The 22,439-nt window shown below is 44.4% G+C and overlaps 1 protein-coding gene across 1 annotated transcript; it reads right to left on the bottom strand.

Moving 5' to 3' along the window:
- Positions 1-10,816: 10,816 nt before the first annotated feature.
- LOC142055527 (myelin and lymphocyte protein-like) lies at positions 10,817-16,831 on the bottom strand. The gene is made up of 4 exons (XM_075089557.1): positions 16,699-16,831; positions 13,099-13,266; positions 12,783-12,917; positions 10,817-10,861 (listed from the first exon to the last, which is right to left on the bottom strand). Exons 1-4 carry the CDS (start codon positions 16,783-16,785, stop codon positions 10,817-10,819), a joined length of 435 nt encoding a protein of 144 aa, XP_074945658.1. The 5' UTR covers positions 16,786-16,831.
- Between the last annotated feature and the right edge of the window lie 5,608 nt (positions 16,832-22,439).

Below are 22,439 nucleotides of genomic sequence, written 5' to 3'. Positions count from 1 at the left end.
AAGAACTCTCCTCAAGATTCCCTAACTTGGTTTCGTCCCTCCTCTGAAAATGGAACAGTTTATAAGGAAGGTGGCTGCTGCAAACCTTCATCACACTGCTGTGGTTTGGGTGATTTTATAATTATTTTACAATGAAGTGCTGGACTGTGGTTTGTGACAACACTGAGATTTTTCAGAGGAAGTTGAGTCAAACAGTTAAAAGAGAACATATCGCAAAGGAGACCTCTCCTTCCACTTCGTACAGTACAGCATCAACTCTTGGGTGAGGCAGAATTCACATAGACTGTGCGTAACGCAGCAATGCAATTGAAGGAGCATTATTACAGAGGACCTCTGTCTAATTAAGTGGGTCAGGATGCTCTAATTTAAAGTTACATTTAAATGCACAGAAATACATGCAATGATACAGAATCTTACTGCAAGTAAGGTGATTTTAGGGCTTCATATTATACTTAGTATTTTTCACACACACACACACACACCCCGGCCAGTACCTTTACTGGTTAGATTTAATCTAGAGAGTGCTTAGGTAATGTTTATTTTTCTAACAGTCTCATGACACAGATAGGAAACTGCTCATTAAGCATCATTCTGCCGATCTCTGTGCACTGGGGCACACTCCGACCTCAGAGACATCTGTGTGACTTAAGCATAGAGGTATCCCACTGCCAGTCCCGGCCTGGCCTACCTGCCAGCACTTCCACAAAGGGCAGGAAACCCGTCCTGTCAATCTGAACTCTTTGCACCTGCTCCAACAAATGTAACCAGCAGGGATTTTGTGGGTGGAGCACAATGTGCGCTGCTCCACCCAAATGTCCTCACCCTCGCATTCACAAGCTCTCTGGATTTGCACTTCACAAATGATAGGGAGAAATCTTACAGAAATCTTTCTTGAAAGATTTGTTTAGATAGATAACTGATTTATATTTTTTTTTTTATTTGCATATAGTTTTAGTTACAGAAAGGTTGGGCAAGGGTGTTGAATACAAAAGCATCAAAGGCAATATTGTCTACTTCTTCCTACAAAAAATAAGGTCATGACCTGGAAAGGGACATGCCAAGCTGACAGTTTATTACAAAGAGAAAACAGTGATAAGACCAAAAGGTTAAGGTTAACTTCTTAGAGGTACTGCTGTTAAGCAACATACACCCAGTTGTCTCCTCCTCCACTCCAGCTGAAGTCTTTTCTGTCTTACCTGAGGGTATCTCCCATACTTGTTATGAACAAACAACAAAAAAATACCTGTCGGCTGATCTGGCCTACTGACATGTTTTGGTCTCAAAAAATATAGCTTTTTTTTCCCCTTTCTCATATTACAGTTCTCATCAGCGTAAGTGCTGCCCAAGAGCGTAGTGTTAGCCAAATTGTTTCAAAACTCACACTAGTGGTATTTTATGTATTAGCTGCAAGGCCTTACATAGTAGTCTCTCTCTGCACTAGCAACTCTCTCACTCTTCAGGAAAAATTGCTTTGCTTACTTGTGAGAAAAAGACCTTTTGCTTCCAGCAGCCGACACACGGGCTTCAGGCACTGAGGTACAGCCTGTGTTGCTTGAAGAGCTAAAATTGGTTTTAATCCCTGGAAAAGAAAAGGGACGAGTAAAAACACAGTGGAAATCATAACTCAAAGGCTGTTTTAAAAATCACAATGAACAACAGGCATCATCCCTTTGCCCATCCTGTGTGAATTTTAGCAGTTGCGTGAATTTTCCAACATCCCTGATGTCAAGCACGTGATTTGTTCTGGATTTGCAACATTTCTTCAGAAGTGGCACTTAAACAAGAGCAGAGAAAAACCATTTGGACACAAACCCCTCACACTAAAGAAGCCCTTTTAGGACACGGCTAGGAACATTTGTTGTGACAACCTGTTTGCTTTCTTACAGCCGTCAATACAAGAATCAGGCTGCTCACATGGCTCCTGCAGCAGCACACAACTGTAACTGTAGATTTCGCTTGCTTTAAACCATATGAAAACACTACGCGCTGGGGGAAAAGCCGCTTCCATTTTGGTTTCTGAGACGATGTACACATACATGCATATGTACATATAAATGTGTATAGGCTAATAGGGTATATGTGTCTGCGTATGTACACACATATGCAGGTTATCGTGGCACACAGAAGGACAGTAAAGCAGTTCTAATAGCCTTAAATCAATCCAATAATCACGCGCGGCTCTCAAGTGCTTCTGGGGTGTTAAGCCATCTACCTGATTTCTGACTTTCTATGGATCACAGCTTTTATTTCCCAAGCCCTGGCATGTACAGGGAAAACCGCTTTCATTTTGCTACAATCAGTAGTAGGTAGAGCTACTAAGAAAGTCTTATCACCTGGAAAAATACCCACCCTAAAGCTAGGATTTTTTTCAGTCTGTCACTCAAATGGCAGATGTCCAAAGCCATATCTGGGCCTTACACTGCAAAGCCACAATATTGTACGATGACTTTAATCTGAGGGAATGGAAATAACTTTCCAACATCCTTTAAACAGCTGGTCGGGGCGAGCATCTCTCACCTGAGAATTTCTGGGCGCCGTCTCACGCACAGACACCCCCAGCCAGCAGCTGCAGACTTACCATGAACCCCATTTTTGCTATATTTTCCATGATGCATCTGCAGATACCATCATCCCCCACTGGGGTGGATAAACCTTCAGCTGCACAGTCTTTCTTAAATCCTTTGCAGAACTGATGGTGATGTGCACGGCTTGTACCCCAGTTGACTAGGTTTGTCGCTGTGACAATGTGATTGCGAAAGCTCACACATCTAAGTCCCAGAACAACCCACCTAAGCAGCATTAACCATGAAAGAGGCTGCCATTTCTCAAAAACCATTTCTTTTGTCTCAACTGGCTATAACACTTGTTTTGCCCTGATCTGAGACTCCCCTGACTAAGAGGATTGTCTTACCCACCATTTCCCACAAAGGATACCACATATTGAGTCATCAGCTTAAGCGGTATCTCAGTTGAAATTCATTCATACATATATTTCCATGCTGCAGCCACTCAGTGTCACAGTGCTGGCAGGCAAGACAACTTGGCACTATGCTCTGACGGAAACGCTCATGCCACGCGTAGTGGCATCCAACACTGAGAGGCCCGTCACTCTGGCCCCAGCCCACCTTGCAGCAGGCTACAAGCAGCAGCACACCCACTCCCCAGGAGCAGAGCTGTGCACCGCTCTGTGCAACGGGAAGAACAACACAGTGACGGCCAACAAAGTACTGCAACGTTTTCCAGGATTGCTTCTTGCCTGCAAGACACTGGAGTGAAATAGTGCAGTATCAAGTGCTGTCCCTGCACTTTATTGCTCAGTGGGCAACGGCACTGAGCTAAGAGAGTGCTGCAAACAGCATCATGCTTTCTGCACTGCCTTTTAGCCTCCTTGCTGCCCTGACAGCACCACTACAGTCACCTAGCTCTAGCTGACATGGAGGGGAGAGGGGAGCCTGCAACCCCACGACTGCATGCTGTGCTGCCCATGATGAGGAGTGCAGGCAGTGCCAGCTGGCACAACCCAGGCAGAGGCAGAAAAGGCAGTGACGGTAGGTCAGACGTGTGTGCACATCTGCCCCATGGGTTGGAGGACCACTGCTTAGGGAGCTAACACCGTCCTGCCACAGCACTGCAATTGGCTGGGCAAGGTAGAACAGCTTAGGTATACTTGGTCTGCCAGGACAGTATGCAACCGCATCACATACGTACGTATGTATATGGAGCCAGTATATACATTTCTTACACAGATCCACACAATAACCATACATGCATGCCTGGAGTATAGCATCCCAGTCTGCTATTTATAGCCATTACAGATGGTTGGATACCTTGTGGCATGGTCTTCTGGCCTCAAAAGTCAAATTTTGCTTGCACTTGAGCATGTAATATTTTTCCTTCTATAAGAATAAAGCTCAAACTTTCCTGCGTGCATTTGATTGTCCATGTGCTATCTAAATGGTAAGGTTACAACATAGAAAAAAGGAAGAAGTAATACCTGTGACAGGAACACTGACAGCTGAGCAGAACTGGATTCCTAAAACTCAGGATGCACCTGAGTTTAGTAAATCTTTTAAGCTAATTTAGTCTTTTTGTGTAAGTCTTTCTTATTTGCAACTTCACCACTCTTTCATAGCTGCCAAAGTATAGAAACCACAGAACTACCTATCTTCTGACTCCATAAACATGACCTCTTAATAAATATCTATGTGTGTGTATATATAGATATAAAAATCATTCTTGATGCTAGGTTTGCATATAGTCACCCAGTGAATCAGAGCTGTAAATGAAACAGCGCTGACAGAGACAGCTTGTCCTCAGAATGTAAAGCACTTCAATTTGCTGAGCTTCCGTGCCTTCAAAAGCATCCTGTTACACAGCAAAGAGACAAAAACACAAAATAATATAAGTTCACCACTCCAGTGCAGCTGCTAGAGGAATAAGTAGCATGCTGTCCGTGTAGATAGCTTTATTTAGAGACCCCAAGGGAAGAGAGGGGGCCTGACTGCATAAGAACTTGCAGCAAAGCCATTAGAAACAGCTGGAAAAGTAGAGATAATTCAGTTGTAATGCCCTTTATTGAAAGAATCTGTATTTTTAAAAGACTAAGTTTAATTTATCTTAAAACTTTTAACTCACAGCTACATCTCCAGTTTCAATCTTTCACAGCATAAGCAGTAATATTTCCAGGAAACATTAATGCTACTTCTTTTCTATTTAATACGGGGTTGTTCCTGCAAGATTGTTTTTGTACACCACAAGCAATCTAGGAAAGAAAACCAGACTGCTCACATGCACGAACAAATGTAAGAAAAAGAAGCTGCTCAGAAGTGATGAAGTCTTGCTTCAGCATTTCCGGCTTTTCTTCAGATAACACCCTTTAAAAAATGACCCATGTTGAGGGCAAAGGCTCCCAGCAGGGAATGTACTCAATTCACAGTGTCAAGCTCAGCTGACAGCGTGTTTTTGTTCCAGTCCCTGGCCTTTGACTTACCATGCGATTTACTATTACTAAACATGAGACTCTCGCCTTGCACTTTGCTATAAATTTCACATCCAACAGTAACTGCGTAAATGCAGATATAATCCTGGGAGCAAGGATCAGGACTCTCCTCCACGTAGACTGCTCTATTCTTTGTGTGACAGAGAAGCTGCTCCCACGTGCTCTGCCGCTGCCCATGTCCGACAGATACCCTCTACTACCACGAGGTCTAAAGCCAGTGGAGGAAGCTGATGATGCTCTGTAGGTTGCAGTGGTTGAGAACTCTTGTGAGAGGTGTGGATTTGAACTCCTTTGGTCTAAGGAGGGCACTGAACTCAGATCTTTTCCCCGAGCTCTACTTGCTCAGCTGCCACACAAAACAGGGTGGGTGGTAGCACCAGTGCTGGCCGTAGTTCAAAGCAATGAAACGTGCTGGTTGCTGGCACTCACAGAGGTGGTCTGGCTCTGGTACAGAGGTTCAGAGTGAATGTGAGGCACGTGCATGGGCGCAAGCAGGGTACAAGTAGGTGGCCAAATCTGGGAGACGGGCACGCCTCTCTGGCCTCTCCTGTGGACTGGGAGAGGTGTGTTCCTGCCTGGCATGCTCTCTGCTGTGAATCTTGGATTGTAGTACCTAACCACCCCCTCTTATATGCAGTTTAGTCATCAAGCTCAGACTTGCAAGTTGTGCTCCCAGAATGACAGTGAGATCCTGAGCACAGCAATGCCTGGCATCAGCATCCCCTCCCCTATCCCACTGCGCTGGCCAAAGAAGCTATCGCTTATCACTCTTGGGTGGACATCTACCTGACTGCTTGCCTGTGCTCTCTCATCAGACAGATCTGTTAATCATGTTGCAGCTGATTGCACAGCGCAGTAACAGCTGACAAATTGGCAGCTGGCAAACATGCAGTCAGAGAAGACGTGGAGCAAAACTTTCAGTGTGGGTGACCATCAACTGTTCAAACCTGCTGGGTGAGGAGACTTCCAGCTCAATACCAGGCAGAAGACTTTGGGGAAGAACTTCAACGCAGATCCTGCTTCCCTGCATTTAGATCTAAACTTGATTTTACTTGAACCTCTCAATTCATACTGCTGGTTGTGTGACCTAAACTAATTATGTATCTTGATTTTTGCTCATCTAGTTCACCTACTTTTCTTACTTTGGAAGAAAGTTTGTTATCAAATAATCAAAATTTATCTCATTAAGCAGTTTTCCAATCTCATCTAAATACTATAGCTTTGGTAGTGATCTGAACTGCATTCATGCAAAGTATAAGCACTGCAGATCTCAAAATAAATATGGAATGTGGCTTGTGCATGCTGTGAAACCGCAGTCAGTCAAGCTCATCTCTAAAAACAGTCGCTACAAACTAATTACTGAGATTGGCTGAGAGCCATCATGTAGACTCTGCATATCACTGTATCCTGAGCCAGCATTTTTCTTCATTGTTTTTAATTCATGGATTTGCAGAGCAGCCACGAGCAGATGTTGGAACAGACAAAGAGCATTACAAGGTGGGTTTTTTTTCCTGCTTTATATACCTTACAGAGATTCTTCGTACGGAAATTAGCCTGACCTAGTTATTTTTTGTGATTCTATATACAGTTTGAGCTCTTCTAACACCACTTTAGAACAGCTGCCAGCAATTTTCCCTTCTCATCCTGAAATGACCTTTGTTGGGGGAACACATGTTCACGGAGAAGAGAACAGTCTGGACAACTTATCTTTCTGTTCAAACCAAAAGGCTCTTTCGGTCAGAGATGGAAGGATGCTACTTTGCTACTCCAACCTCATTAGAAACATTGAGACTGGAGGTTCAAGAAATACCAATAGATGTATAACATGATACTCAACTTGTATATGACAGTTTTGGAAAAACCTCCGTGATGTGTAAATCCACCTACGGACAAGTCTTTAATAAGGAAGCATGTGGTGTCACCTCAGGAGTTTTCTCATATGCCTGGCAGTACTACCTGGTCTGCTTGAATAGAAATGAATAGGCTGGTCAGAAGTACTTTTAGAAGCTGGAAAACATCATCTTTGGCAGGGATGACTTAACAGGACACAGAAAGGGAGTGAACTCAGTCATAGACTAGGTCAACATCCCAGCCGTCCCGTTATGTTGGTGGCAGAAGTTTAACAAAGGGCTTTCAGAGGCCTCTTCAACACATCTCCTAAATCTGGTTCCAATGCACAAGGAGGAGAGAGGCTGGCTGGTGCACAGCAACAAACCCCGCAGGCATGCATTCACAGCAGCAAATGCTGCAGGTATGTGTCCACAGCATATATGCAAACGCATGAAATCACATGCTAAACCTGATTCAGCTGAAAGCTTTTGCACAATCACCCTTAATATAAGGCACATGGTTTTCATTCTAATGTGCATAAAACATTTTAAATCAGTTTTACATGTTTTCAACAGGGAAGAGAAAACCACCAGAATGAGAAACATATCTGAGAGGTAACTAACTAAGCAGCCCTGCAATCCCAGGATCAAAAGCAAAATTTGTCATAAAGCTAGTCAAACATTTACTGTAACGCACACCTTGAAATTATTACAAAAAAATAATAGAGATCAAGTGCCATCTACTGAAACGAACAGTAAAACCCTACCCAGTATATCGATTGGTTGCCTAAACTATATTTCTATAGTTATAAAGAAAGACAAGGTGGGTCTCAAAGCAATGAATGTCAAGTTACGACTGCTGTCATTTGCTTGTTTTTCCCCCCAGTAGCACTCTTAGCATTAAGGAACACTAAGGACAGACATGAAGCCTGTGCTTTTTCAGCCTATTAATCCTTGAGGGTTTGCGGTCACACCGTATTCTGCCAACTTTAGCAAAGACTCACAGCGTGCCAGGTGCCCAGACTTCGAAAGCCAACAACTTCCTATTACTTAGAGAATTTCAGAAGGGAGGAACAGACGACCTGTAATGAAATGCCTCAACATGGAAGCAAGACAAGGCTTGTAATCCAACTAAAATACAAAACAAACTGCAGAATTTTCATTTCCTTTAAACACAACTTACATAACAGTACACCTAAGATACGGTATTATAAGGTACATCTACTGTTTTGTTACAACACATTAAAAGTAATACATTTCAAGCTCCTTGGGGAAGCGATGTCCACCTTGCAGCGGCTGGAGCAGGATTTATGAAAGGATGCCAGGGCCCCAGCTCCACGGGGGGAATTTTGGAAGTAGCGCTCTCCCTATCTGCCACCTCACTTGAGAAATCCCGCTCTCAATCAGCAGAGTGTCTCAGCTATGTGAAACTCTTGTTTCTGGGCATGCCTAGAAGCAGGTCAGCTTTAAAAGAGCTCGGTGCCTGGCTCCTCTCCAAAGACCAGGCTGGGTGTTTCACACTACACAAAAGACATCAGGGTCCACACAAAAGCAGCCCAAGGAAAGCTCTCTTCTGCTCTCTGCTTTACTGGAGAAAGGATCCACCTGGGATTTGCAGGGCCAGATTTAGCTTTGAACTGGGAGGAGGCTGCACATCATCTCCCCATCACACCACCTGGGACACGCACTGCGTCCAGCTGTAAGAACCAGGGGAGGAGATGGGGTTCCTGTCCTCTCAGCTTATCAGGGCCTTCTCTAGCTCCTCCACAGATTCACCCAGTTTAGGGTGCCTGCACGTCTTTGTCACCCGTTGCTACATACATAGTGGAATCCAAACAGGCCTGAATTTCCCACAGCTCCCCTGCCTCCATCAGGAGACCCTGCCTAACCCCTGCAGCCAACACACCTGAGAAAAGTAAGTTCTACAATCTAGAGTTTTGGGCAAAGTTGGGCAACCTCTGTCTAGTTGCTCTATCAGATGCTGGCTTTTATTTTCTTTTCATAATTGTGGTTTATTTATTGGAACAGGGACTGGGCATGCATTTCCCCCTTCTTCCAGGCTCTTCCTAATCTCGGAATCATAACGACAGGTGAGGACCAAAAGAGATTGAAGGCATCTAAAACACAGCTTCCCCAGGATTTATATAGCTAGGTACGTAAAAGCAAGCAAATGTTCAAAATGCCACCGCTATCTGCAAAGTCCTGCTTAGTTGTTTATGGCTGAGTTTCCACTGTTGAGCCCATTAACCACCAACTTCCCCAATGTCCATATACCACAGTGAAACCAAATCAGTCAGATTTGCATGGCTAAGATAAAGACGTTCCCTTAGCTTTCTATGCCCGCATACAAATACAGATGTATAAACAGAAGGAATATAGAGACATATCCACTCAACACTGCTCAAAAAGGATTAAAAGATGTCACTCTAAAGCACAAAAAAAAAATTTCTGAGTGATTTGGTCACCAAAAAACAAAGTTCAGAGAGCACTGAAACTATTTCTGATTTTAATTCAAACATGGCCAGATAGTGGAAAAACAGAATTTTCTACTTTCTGTCTGAAATGATGCTTAAATTTTGATAACTGTCAAATTCCTTTCTTCTTTTAAAAAAGGGGTACAAATATTTTGATATTTTTATTGCTTTAATTTAACTAATTCCTAATTAAAACTAAATCCTTTCCATTTTTTAATTTTAAAAAAATTACATTTAAAAATTAAAATTAAATAAATTGATTTAATTAAATAAATTTAAAATATAAAATTTAAAATTTAAAAATAAATTTAAAATGTATTTAATTAAGTACATTAATTAAAGCCTTAAAATATCTCTAAGCATTCTAAATATTTTAGATTGAAGATTGTCTTTGTTCAGTCTAGAGAAAGGCTTTCTTTAATGTTTTGATTTGGTCATCAACAATGATGACAGGATTACAGGGCACTGTTTATGAAGGAAGATTAAGGGAATACAATTTGTGTATTCTAATCAGTCTGGCAACACTCTATCATGGGGAGGAGGAATACAGCTGGAAAACTGTAAAGAAAACCATTTAAGAGCAACACAGGATTCTGGCTTTTGCTGCATTTGCTGCAGTAGATACACAAATTGCAAAGCCTGCTCCAGCTTGACCTCACACATATTTTAAAACAAATACTTAAGAGCGTGCAGTGTGTGTAGCATCGGTTTCTCTTATTTGACTCATATTCCATAACGAATGAGCAGAAGAGAGAAAAAAAGCTTCTTAAATATAAAAAAGACTTTTTTTTTTTTTTTTACTAAAGATCACAGCTCTTGCCATCTTCCATACCTGCCTCAACTCTGACCTCTAAACCTCAGTGCCCTTCTTACGCCAGGAGCTCAGCCATCTTTTCCAGATGGAGGAGGAGCATGTCCCCACAGTCCCCAGGAGACCTGCATCTCTATCAAAAGGCATTTGGCACTAAAAGGTGAATTGGCTGGCACAGGTCTCACCTTGTCCAACAGCCCAGCGGCTGAGGTGCTCCCTGCAATAGTCCCATATCTGCATCCCCTACTTACTCAGATTTGCAGTTGGAGCCGTGGCTTTCTCACGGACCACGCGCGAGGCTGAGCTTGAGGTTGCAGGCGTCCTGAGGCGAGAATCTCCCTTTAACAGTTGGCGTCCCACTTTCAGGAGATCTGGAGTGGTATCAGGACAATTAATGGGCCAGAGAGAGAGAGAGAGAGAGAGAGAAGAGTTATGGTGTGCCTGCTGGGTACTTGGCTTCAAACCCCCAGTACAAGAGTAACTAGATTATACAAAGTGGAAGAGCTTCCCTGGGAGCAGACTCCCTGCATCCCCTCAGCCTGCTCAGCGGCCTGCTACTAGGGCACTCGTCTCCTTTGTGCTCAAGTCCAGCCTCCAAAAGAGGCAAACAGACCTAAGTAGAAGTTTCTTTTCCCTTTACTGAACTAAGTAACAGGCACCTCCTTTTAATGTTCTTTTCCTTTGTCAGGAAGGACATAAGCACCTAAGTGCTCAAGATTTGTGCCCGAGACCCTGAATTGTAGGTGGCCTGTGCCACCAGCCCAGAGCTGAGCAGATCATTGCTTAGGACAGATGGGATTCAGGCTTTCGCCTTTTACTTGCCCATTCCTCCTTTGTAACTTGCTGACTTCTTTTCGGGATCCTCTATTATCTCTGTGATGTCTGGGTGCCTGCTGCAGCCCGAGAGTCTTCTGAACAAAAGGAGATATATGTCTTGAGGGGCCTCAGCCCAACCAAGCAACATCAACAATAATTTTTTAGAAAGGGTGGATCATACAATCTGTGACATTTTTCTAGAACACTTTAATTTAACAGGAACTTGCAGATTTGGGTTCAAAAATACAAAACACTTGAAAGCCAAAACAGTCTTTGTAGGTGCTACTTTGTTTATTCGTCTTTGAAAGAAATACGTGGCCCTTTGAATATGTTATCCACACCAATTCAACTCAATTTGTTGAAATTCAAACTCTAAATCTAAAACATATAAAAATCCTAAATAAAAAACCATAGCGCTATGCTCATAATTTTTCAAAGATGCTTTTTCAGCATCTTTTGCTCAAAATATTTCTCTTCCAATTATATTCCGTTCTTATCTCTTGGAAGTTATACAGCACTTTTTTCACTTCAGTGCAATTCAGTTAGCTTATACCCTAAAAATTCTTCACTCCTGCTAACAAAATTCACGGTGCAACGGGAGATACAGGCTGTCCATGTGCAATGCTAGGTGCCTTGGGCAGCGGTCCTCAGAAACAGGACAAACGGACAGTGCCCAAGCCTGTGAGGGATGAACAGGAGAGGAAGAGGCATCTAATTAGACTTACTTGAAGATCCAAGCGTGATCTTCAAACACAAACTTTCTTCCGCAAATGAATGTCTAAGACTGGGTTTCCTTTCTGTTAAACAAAACAAAACAAAACAAAAAAAAAGAAAAAGAAAAAGAAAAGAGACAGAAACCATACTTGGCTTCAGTAAAGGCTAACAGCAGAGCTGTCATAGACCTGATGAGGAACACAGGAGATTGGGGTGGGATTCATCTGACTAAGCATGGATGTCTCTAATGTAGACACCCATGTCTGAGCCAGCCTCGGTCCCATATTTAGGCAACCGAGAGTTCGTCAATATAACCAGTGAGTTCAAGGTACTCCCTCACCCCCGAAACAGCTCCCACAACGGCCAGGAGAGAAATGGCAGATTCACCTGTTCAAGCTGTTCCACTTCTGACCAGCGATGGGACCAGTCACTGGAGCAGACAAGGGGGGTGCCCCCCCATCTGCAGCCCACAGCTCCTGAAGGTTGTCTAAGGAGACCCGTAGATTCGGTTTTCACCTCTTCTGAATCACAAATACCGAGGGATTTACCCCAGGCAGAGGAGCCCCAGCGGGATCCGCCGCCTGCGCTGGGTCCGTTGACCCAACTGGCAGGGACCGGTCAAAAACTGCCACAGGGGGGACCCAGGCGTTCCGATGCACGCGGAGGGGGCTGGGCTATGCAAATGAGGGAACCCCCCAGCAGCCGCTTCCCCCCTGCTGCCAGCCGCCAGACCTCACAGCACCAGCTGCTACAACACACCAAGCCTTCACAGGGTGACGCCTCTCTGTGCTCAACTCCGGGATGCAAGCTTCGAGGTTAGCGCGGGCTTCAGCCTGGGCACGGCATCCTCGCTCACGGAGGGCGACATGCGCGTGCTCATTTCCCTCTGAAAGAGTTAAAAATAACATTAGAAACCCTCAAGCTGACACAACAACATCTTCAACTCGTTTAAACTAGACACAGGAGATGTTTCTGTGATCCTAGTTTTTAAGAACAAAAATACATGCTTTTTTGAGCCTTCAGCCGTTTTAAAAACCATTAGGTGCTGCCACCTCCTGCACATCAGCCCTCCTGCATTGCTTTGCCCTCTCCTGCTGCGTTGCTTTGCCCTCTCCTTCCCCTGCTTGCCAGACACTCACCACAGCAGCAACGTTCTCCTGGTAGACGGTCATCATCACGGCGTTGGCAGGACCAAAGCTGATATAGGTGGAGTAGGCTTCCAACACGGCCATACTGAGGTAGAACAGAGATGCTGTCTCCTGGCAGATGACAGCCTAAGAACCAAGGATGACACAGTCATTCCCAGGAGGGAGCACACTGCAAAGGGGGGAAAAAAGGAACCCACACAAGCAAGCCCCAGCCTGCAATTTGGTGTGCAGTAGCAGCAAAGGAGACCATTGTATACCAGTGGTACCAGGGAGGGGAGAGGCCCTGAGGTTTGTCCCATCCACTTACCAAGGTGACCCAGGAGCTACTGCCCCCATGTGCACCGCAGATGTAGAGGCACAGGAGGGTGATGGACATGACAAAGCAGAACACAGAGACAAACATCACCCAGCCTTGCAGCACGGGTAACTGGACCTTCGAGGATGCCACCAGGATCCAGACAAGGCCCCCAAAGATCTGCAAGTGAAAGTGGGAGAGAAAGCAAGCATGGGGTAAATCGGCTTATCCAGGGCAGAGCCAAAGGCCACGCACACCTCTGGCGCTAGCACTGCACATGGCAATAGCGCAGGGATACCTCTGAGTTCTTCCCAGCCTCCACTTGAATCTGGGTATTTAGCTGGGAGCACCTGCCTCTGATCTTGACCCAAAAAAAGCCTGCCTGTGGCCCTGCCTCCTGGTGTCACTGCCATTCATGCCCTCCCCACATCAGTGTGCTCAGGAGGCTGGTTCAGACATTTCTGAAGGCTGGTGTCGATGAACAGGGAAGCTTATCCCAGTAGGGCATGTTTGCTTCACACCCAGTGTGGCAGATACCTGAAAGGAGTGCTGTCAAAGGCAGCTCAGCTGCACAAACAGCACAGACATGGCCTTAATGAAGGCCACGTGAAAATGTTACCCTGAAAGGAGAGAGAACAAGCTGAAGAGAGGTAATACCGCCAGTTTTACTCTCTGGTAGGGGAAATAAGGTTGGGGCTCCCAGCTTCTCCTGGGAAGGAGGACTTGTATTGCTGCTCCAGCTATTTGGGTCTTCCTTCGCTGGCTACACCAGAGCTGCTCAATGCACCAGCTGCTGCTCCAGTAGCAGGTGGGACCCCATTCTTCTCACCCAGGCTTGGGAGTTTGCCTTGGGTTTTTTGGTGGGATGGGGAACGCAAGGACAGCTACATCTAGGCTCTACCTTTTCTCCACCAGCAGATTCCTACACCAGAGGATGAGAGCACAATGTCCAATGCTGCAGAGTGTTGAGCTGCAAACGGTGTCTTTGCACTACAACACACTCAGCAGCTTTTCTCTGCCTCAAATCAGCCCAGTTGTTTCTTGAACCTGTGCAAAGTTTAGTCTATGCAGCATCCTATGATGAGGAGTTTCTCGGCTGAACGCACACTGCGTGGAGACTGGTGCTGCTGTGGGGACCTATCCCTCATCACTGGCTGGTCTTGGGCTCGCAGGCAAATCTCCAGAGGTAAGACAGCCTCACTGACTCTAAGAGCATTCTGATCGCCAGTGTATCCCAGGCCAGCCTTTGCCACCATCCAAGTGCCAACTCATACAGGTCACGGCATTTCCATTTCCTTGGAGGCTTTTTGCAAGTGGAGAAAAACGTTTCTGATTTACAATACTCAGAAAATGTTACATCATTTGTGTCACCCACATTTGTAGGAAAGTTCATTGGTTACATTACACAAATTGATACATTAAATCAAGGATGCGGTTGAGACCTTGCAAATATCTGAGTGCAAATAGGTTGTCCAAAGTGCTGCTGTTTTGCTGCCTCTAATAACAACCAAAGACTGACACTTGAAAACTAATCCAGTCCCTGTAATAAATCGTGCAATGACACCATGAGTGCGTTGCAGCTAAAGGTCCTGGAGAAAACCTCACCGCTGCTCCATTCAAATCCAACACAAGTGGGGTGAGATAAGAGGTTGGGGGAAGAAGTATCACTTCTCATTTCTTACCACTCCCCAACTCTCCTTTCTGCAGGATGCGATTTCTCACTCAGACAAGTATGTTTGTGTGGTTTGATTACTGGCTTTGGTTCAGAAGAGTCATAAAAATGAGGAAAGGGTCAAGAGGCTTCCAATAAACACACAGCAGGTTGGGGACAACAGTCTAAGGAAAAAAAAGTCTTTTAAATAGCCTTTACAAAGCGAACATATCTGCTTTCAGCTCGTTTCAGCTTTTCCACCTAGGCCTGGCTATCCAGATATGCAGAAGACTCTTCAAATGAAATAGATTACAAGAATGAAACCCAGCCTCACAGAATAAAAATGGTAGCTCTTAATCAGCGCACCCCGATGTGGCAATCGTATGAGCTGCGGGCAGGACCTTCTGGCTTTTTCGCATCTGTCTTAGCAATTGAAATGACAAATATTTTTGTGGTTACCATATTAGTCCACTGAAGGCAACCTTGGATTCCGCTACGGACTGAGAAACTCTTTGTCCTTCTGAATGCTGTGATATGAGGCAGCTGCCCCTTTTGTACACAGAGATAATACAGCTGGACGACCTAGAGTCATAACGCCTCCAGAGATGGAGAAATCCAGTTATGCAACGTTCTTCTTTCCCAGGTGGTTCCTGAGCCTTTAGGATGCACATTTCCAGATCTTACCCAAACCAAAGGATAGGGTGCTTATTTTCGTCTCATTAAGCAAGCTGCCTTGCCAAATCCCCTGGAGAAAGGGATTACAAACAGTTCAAGGCACAGCCACTACCGTAATATGCTGATGCCAACAGCATGTTCAGCACCAGGACCACCATAACCCAGTGGTAGAGGTGGCTGGCAAGTGTCTGCCCCACCAGAACCTCCACAGGGACTTTGTACCCACCTTCATGCAGCTGCAGGAAACCTAGACCATGCTCTCAGGCCCTGGGCAGAGACCAAGTCCCCAGAGCGTATTTGGAGGAGCTGAGGCAAACTTCTCCTTATACATCAGTAACGCCTGCTTTACTCCAATTCTTCTTTGCTCGACAGCTAGGAGAATGAAGTAAGTGCTGTAAATCCCAGGAGTGTGGACTGACTTGGGTGGCAAGGAAGGATTTGGTCACAAAGGGCAAAGTTGAAGTTTTAGCATTAAGTGATCTGAGTGCCATTCTACAACCCTCAGCCAAGCCCCTCAGTGCTGGATGAAAGTACTCAGGCTTTGGAACAAGCCTCTCAAACTGTTGTGAGAAGAGCAGGCTTCATGGGCAGAAGACACAGGAAAAAGACTTTAGTTGAAACTTTCCATCTTCTAGTCAGTGCTCGCAGCAACTGCTTTTAATCACCTGTGCCAAACCTATTAAGATTATGATCTTCTCCTGCTTAAGGAAACTACAATATGGGAAGAAGTTATAAGGTGTTTGTTCACTCTTTGCTCACCCACTGTTGCCCACGCACCCAGGTCCAGCGCTCTGTGTCTTCAGCTCGGGAACATTGCAGCTGAGCAGAATGGCTTCAGCAGCCTTGAGTCTTTGCTGCTGTGAACAATTACTTCAGCTTGCCTTTAGCCCCTGCTTTAAGCAAACCGTTTATCTTCTGCCTGTTTCAGCTGCTAAAATCATCTTCCAATTAATTAATCGGCTCAAATTGGCAACCTAGTTTAAACCTACCAGCAACCCCTTCCATTTTGTTAGGCAGGAGATTACAAAATATTTACAGATACACCACAAAAATCCCCTGCAGACTAAAGGAGAGCTTCAGAGCTCCCAGCTCAGGGCTTGTGCTTTTCTCTGAGAGTGATCTAGGCACCAGGGGCTGCCCTCAGACCCCTATGGCTCAGAGACCTGGCACGGGTCCTGAACCACATGCTTTGTATGAGGTCTCATCCCTCAGGCACCTGCAGCATGAAGCGTGCTGGATGCCCTGCAAACAGGATCTGCCCTCCCCAGGAAGAAGCCAGAACTCACGATTTCAGGAATGAAGAGCACATCTGGAAAAGTTGTCAGAACAGCCAGGCCGCTGGGCAAAGAAGCGGTGGAAGTTGCTGAGGACATTGTGAGCCTCTCCCACGGTGACTGTCAGCTGCTCTGGCTCTAGCTGCTGGAGGTAGCTGCCAAATGCAACCTTCTTCCCTCCCTCTTTTCCTTCCTTCTGTCCCTCCCCTTCTTCCTGCTCTTCCTCCTGCCCTCACTCCTTCCTGTTGGCAGATGAAGAAAGCTGTGAATGGCACAGGTGTGGCCAAACCCTGTGACCAGGGGCTACTTGGTGGCTGATGGGAGCCACATGGGAGGTTTTCAGGAGATGTGAGGAGCCCTGAGGCATTTTGAGCACAGCTGTCTGTACACAAGCTGAGCGTGCAGGGCAAGTCCCTGGGTGGTGGTGGGTGGCACTGCCTTATACCTGAGGGCAGTAGGGAAGACCTGTACACATCCAGACAGGCAACCTCTCATCCCCTTTATTTGCACAGTAAATCAGCTTGTCCGCCACCCACATGAGCTGTCCGCAGCAGCTGCCACAAGGGCAGCTGGTGGACAGGGCAAGACAGGACATGACAGCTACTGGCAAAGAGCAGGGCTGAGAAACCTCTCACAGATGGACATGCGTCCCAAGACAAGGGCAGCTGAATTGCAGGATGAACCACTTCTATCATCTCAGAGGGAGATTGGATATGCCAAGGTAAGAAAAATGACATAAAATAAAGAGATTTCCCAAGCCATTTGGCTTTTTCCATGACATCAATCCCTTGGCAGCCCTTTCACAACCACACCAACGCTGGGCCTCTCTGCTTGCTTTGCCATGTAAGTGGCAACCTTGCCAGAGCCCAGCAACAAAGTGGACACTCACCTGCTAGGGCTCCAACAAATAAATGACCGGGACCGAAACCTGTTGACAGTTCATCACTGCGCAACCCTGGAAGAGTGCATCTTCTTGGTTTTTTGGGGGTATTTTAAATCAGCTTCAGTAAAATGTCTCTTAGATTTGTAAATCTTTAGGAAGAACAAACATTGCATAATGCAGGTGAAGTGCTTGGAAATGTTCTGACTTAAATGTTGTTGACATGTAAAATTGTCTGAAACCTCAAAATTGAATGTTACGGTTAAAAAAGGAGGAGAGAATTGTTGGGGTTTTCCTTGCTGAAGAGTAGTAGTGCTGTGTTAATTTTTAAGGACAATTTCATACTGAAGGGGCTAAGATTGTAAACCTTTGAAAAGCCCACTCGTGATTTGCATTTTGGATTTGTTTTGAAATCTAAAAATCATTAATATTTTAGCTCTCTGTCTTTGCTTTTTTCTCTTGAGCTGCGGAGTTGTTTAGGACACTTGATGTAGTATATGTACATAGATCTGTCTTGTTCTTTTGTGTAATTCTTTTTGTAAGGTATTACGCTTACTTGTTACAAGTACAGTAATCAAGTACTCCATACAAAGTCTCAGATGATTTTTTTTCGCAAGGTTGATAGGCAATACCTTCTGGGTTTACAGTTTCTCTTGCAGTATATATCCGTGGTGTAATTAACTTCTGACATTTAACATTTCGGCATAGTACTTGGCAGGCCTGCCTCTGTTCTCAGCAGACGGTAGTAAGGAACTGATCTGTAGTCTCTTAATGCTAGAAGACTGCCTCTTGGTCTACAAAATGATCTGAAGATTTCAGACAGCTAAATGGGGGACAAAGTCTCCCCAAACCCTCCGGAGTGTTAATGCTGACTGTACTCCAGCAGTGCTTATTGAGAATGAAATCCATGTGCAGAAAAAGTAAGGATCTCCCTTAGCTGCCTGTGTCTGGGTACCTATTGGTGCTCAGTTAATATCTGGAAGTGTCTTAGACTGGAATCATTTTTGTGTAGTAATGGAGGGCTGTGTTCCGTTAAGTAACAGGGAAGACTATATCCTGTGACCTTTTCTCTGGTGGCTTGGTATTTATGTGTAGCAGTTGAAATAAGCCCAATACGGCTTCCTGGAAACCAAAGCGTTCTGGAAGACAGTGCTGAGCAGTAGGCTACTAGTGCCTGCAAAGTTCCTGTAGTCTCTTTCTTCCCCACTCCCCAGCAGATTCTGGGCTGAGATGCACCCAAATTTTCCAGGCAGTGATCAACATAGTGGACGATAAAATGGGATTTTCCTTTAAACTGGATTTTCAGTTAATTGAATTTAGTTAGAACTTGGTTGCTTCTGCAAATTGTAGATACCTATCTGCACCTTTAGACTTTCTAAATGCCAACGAATTTATTTTTTTTCCCAACAGGAACAGTCAAGCTAAATGCTCTTTGGCTGAATAAGCAGCACTGTATAAAATGTCTCGTGTGTGAAAATGTTTTTTGTACATTGTAGGGGAATAGACAGGGATCGGCGACCGGAAGATCACGGGCTGTGACGGAAAGGTAGACTCCTCCCCATAGGAGTGGCAGGAACAGGAAGCTCAAGAGCTATATAAGCGTGTGACGCAGCTAAATAAACGGACATTTTGTATCCATCATATTGATGTCTGTGCATCACTGTCCCCAGGGTGGGTAGAGCCCTGTGTCCCGGAGATATGCGGCCCAAGATAAGTTCTCCCATAGAAGCGTACAGCAACAAGTGGGGACCCCGACGTGATCGGCGGGGCGGCATGGCAAGTTCGCCGGGGGGAAAAGATAGCTTGGGCACGCAGGGGTGGGACGGGGAGCCGCAGGACGGCGGGCGCGCCATGGAATCAGTCGTAAAGGTACTGAAGGGATTGGGGAAGGAATATGGAACTTCGATTTCGAAGGCGCCTACCTCAAAGGCCATCCAATGGATGATTACGTGGGGGCTCATACGGAGTCCCGCAGACATATTTAATAAAGATAATTGGGTGAGAATTAAAGAGGAGTCAGCCGAAAGGGCTATGATGAGAAAACGCCAGTACATACAGCTCTGAGAAAGATACTGATACAAAAATTCGCGGATACTATCTTTCAAAGTCCGAACCTCCCCGTAAGAGGAAGCGGAGTATCCAGAAAGTTCCCGAAATAAAACTCAATAGTAACAAAGTCACTATTAAGCAGGCATCCTTTATTACAGCGCTGGGCAGCACTGGGGATTGATCCACCATGAGTGCTCCAGTGATTCAGTAAACTTCTAAAGATTTTATACTATAAAGTCATACATATTAATGAGATTCACCAGGATTCATTAACATATGTAAAAGCTCAAGCTGCATGCATAGTTGTCCTTTTAGTGGTCTTTGGGAGTCCTCCAGTGGTCTCTGATGGTCTTCCTCACCTATCCGCTGGCTGAACTTTGGGTTTCCTTTGCCCATATATAGTCATTGAATGAGCTCCTCGGTCCTTTAGCCTTGGACTGTCACAAGGGGTTGATTTAAACTAGTTCCTCGAGTGCTTATCTCGGCACTGATGTCCTGAGTCTCTGTTATCAATGAATTTACGAGCTTATTCACTATCTTTTTAATCCTGTCTGGCACCAAGTTGCATTCTTCAAAACCCTGAAACTATCTTTGCAAGGGAGGAAACCACAAGAGAACAAGGATGCTTACAATAAGGACTAAGTCAAGGACTGTCAGGGGTTTAGTTCTTTCATTCCCCCCTTTTCTTTAAGCTTTGTAAATTCCTTTACAAAGGTTCTAAATTTTCATATTTCATTATCTTAGGTAAAGCCCAAACTCTTATTGCCAATTTCTTTAGCTTATACCACAAACAGTAATTGACGACACTTAGTATAATAACAAATGCTAACAATATCAAAAGCGGGTGAACTAAAATATTCAAAGTTTTCTCTGCAGAGGGTGAGTACCCTGAAAAGATATCCCACCAATGGTGGGCAGTATCAGATTCAATTTGACTCGACAGTCCGACAAGCTTGTCTCCAGTTATTATTGTTTTAATAATAGATTCAGCTAATGTTTTGTTTCGTTTTCCTAAATGTTCTTGAAGTTTCTGTGATTGATTCAAGATTTCATTTAATTTCTTCAGAGATAAACTTGCATGACTTAAATTTAAGCTCTCATAATGCCAAAACATTGCTACTTGTTCTTCTGTATATGCAAAAAATGAATAGGTTTGTCCATGCCAAGTTAAATGGGTTATGTTCTTGAGACATCCTATGAATGGGGTAGTTACATTGTATTGTTCAACTACTGATCGATTGTTAGTTACTAAGCACACATATCTGGCATTAACTTCTACAAACATTTCGAACACATTAGGAGACAAGATCGTCCATTTACAATTGTTAACAGAGTGTTCTAATAAGCAGGGTTCATATACTCGAGATTGTTGTCCACACAAGATTCCATCAGAGGTGGTTTCACAAAGATCTAAATCGTATGTTTTGTAATTGTTCCCAATATACTTCCCTTGGAATTCTGGTAACCAATATTCTGGGTTCCCTTGATTCAAAAAGAGGGTTGGCAGAATTAAATATTTACACATTACTTAGGGGTCAGTTATATTATAGTATACTAATTTTCCTGCACACCATCTATCATAACACTGCACAAATTGTGAATAGGCTTTTATCCAGTGTCTAGGTAAAACCCATTGTCCAAATAATTTTCTCCACATAAACTCATTATTACTCATCAAGTAGGACTGCACCTTATTCTTTTGTTCTAATTGCCACATGACTTGTAGAGTACAGACAGTCCAGTCCACAAATTTTGTCAAATTTTTAAGTGATTGTATCTGGGTAATTATACTCTTATTAAAGAGATATAAGGACTCTTTATCATATTCTAAATTCTGTATCTGAGGATTAAAGGTGGTTGGCATCCATTCAGCCTAAATCTTGATTGCTTGAGCTACATCGAATCCTGCGGTTCCAACTTTACTCCTTAAAGTTTCCAAATCTACTGGATTTAGTAGTCCTAACCCAGTTCCTGCATCTCCGAGTAAAGTATCATACCAAGCTCGTTTTACTTTGCAGGGAGGGGTGGCTGGAAAAGATATGTTAAAGAACAACATATGCTTTTGCCTTATCTTTGCCACATTCTTACAAGTGGATGGTAATCTAATTAATTGGTCCTGATTCACTGCAGGTCGTGGATTCAACAATGTTAAGGAGACTGCCACCCCAGCAGTTCTATTAATGCTTCCATTTGTACACATTAGTGTATCCCAGTTACCAGTTTTCCAAGTATGTGTCTCCTTTATGGGGGTGTTATTTTGAAGAAAGCACTTCTTCATCTGCAGTGGAGGCCCTATCCCTTTGATTGCACAACATTTTAAGGCAACATTCGTTATCACAGTGACATTTGTCAAATTTGAACATAATACAAAGGTCATTCCATGCCATCCCGTCAATTTATCACTCCTAGTATAGGGTTCCCACAAAGAGCAGTTTTCAGCAAACTGAACTAACGTATTGGTGTTATTTCCCCAAATCCACCAGAGACTATCAACAGATTCGCTTCTTTTCTTCAGGGGCCAACTGGGAGTAAATGTACTTATTAATTCAAGACAACAACATAGCAATATTAACGTTAGTTTCGGGTCAGCCTTATAGACGTGGGTCCTACGGGTTGGGACTTCCATGGTCCTTCAGGTGCCTTTTTAATTCTGGAATAGTGGATCCAAGCAGCGTGCTTCTCAAGCTTGACCGCAGTGTAAGTCGTAGGCAGAACTTGAAAAGGGCCGCTCCACTTCTCTTCGAGAGGATCACCTAGGTGGGATCTTGTCCTTGATATATAGTCTGAAAGGGTCTCCCATATAGAATTTCAAAAGGACTCAGTT

Source organism: Phalacrocorax aristotelis, chromosome 3 (genome assembly GCF_949628215.1).
Source record: "Phalacrocorax aristotelis chromosome 3, bGulAri2.1, whole genome shotgun sequence".
NCBI classification, from domain to species: Eukaryota; Metazoa; Chordata; class Aves; order Suliformes; family Phalacrocoracidae; genus Phalacrocorax; species Phalacrocorax aristotelis.
Note: the sequence above shows the minus strand (reverse complement) of the source record. Positions and strands in the feature narration are given on the sequence as shown.

What these genes read in the sequence shown, in the direction of transcription:
- LOC142055527 (XM_075089557.1), bottom strand. Translation starts at nt 16,785, where the DNA reads ATGTCCTCAGCAACTTCCACCGCTTCTTTGCCCAGCGGCCTGGCTGTT. An exon ending in GTAGCTCCTGGGTCACCTTG is followed by an intron (nt 12,918 to 13,098) that starts GTAAGTGGATGG and finishes CTTGGTTCTTAG; the next exon opens with GCTGTCATCTGCCAGGAGAC. An exon ending in AGGAGAACGTTGCTGCTGTG is followed by an intron (nt 10,862 to 12,782) that starts GTGAGTGTCTGG and finishes CTGGTGGCACAG; the next exon opens with GCCACCTACAATTCAGGGTC.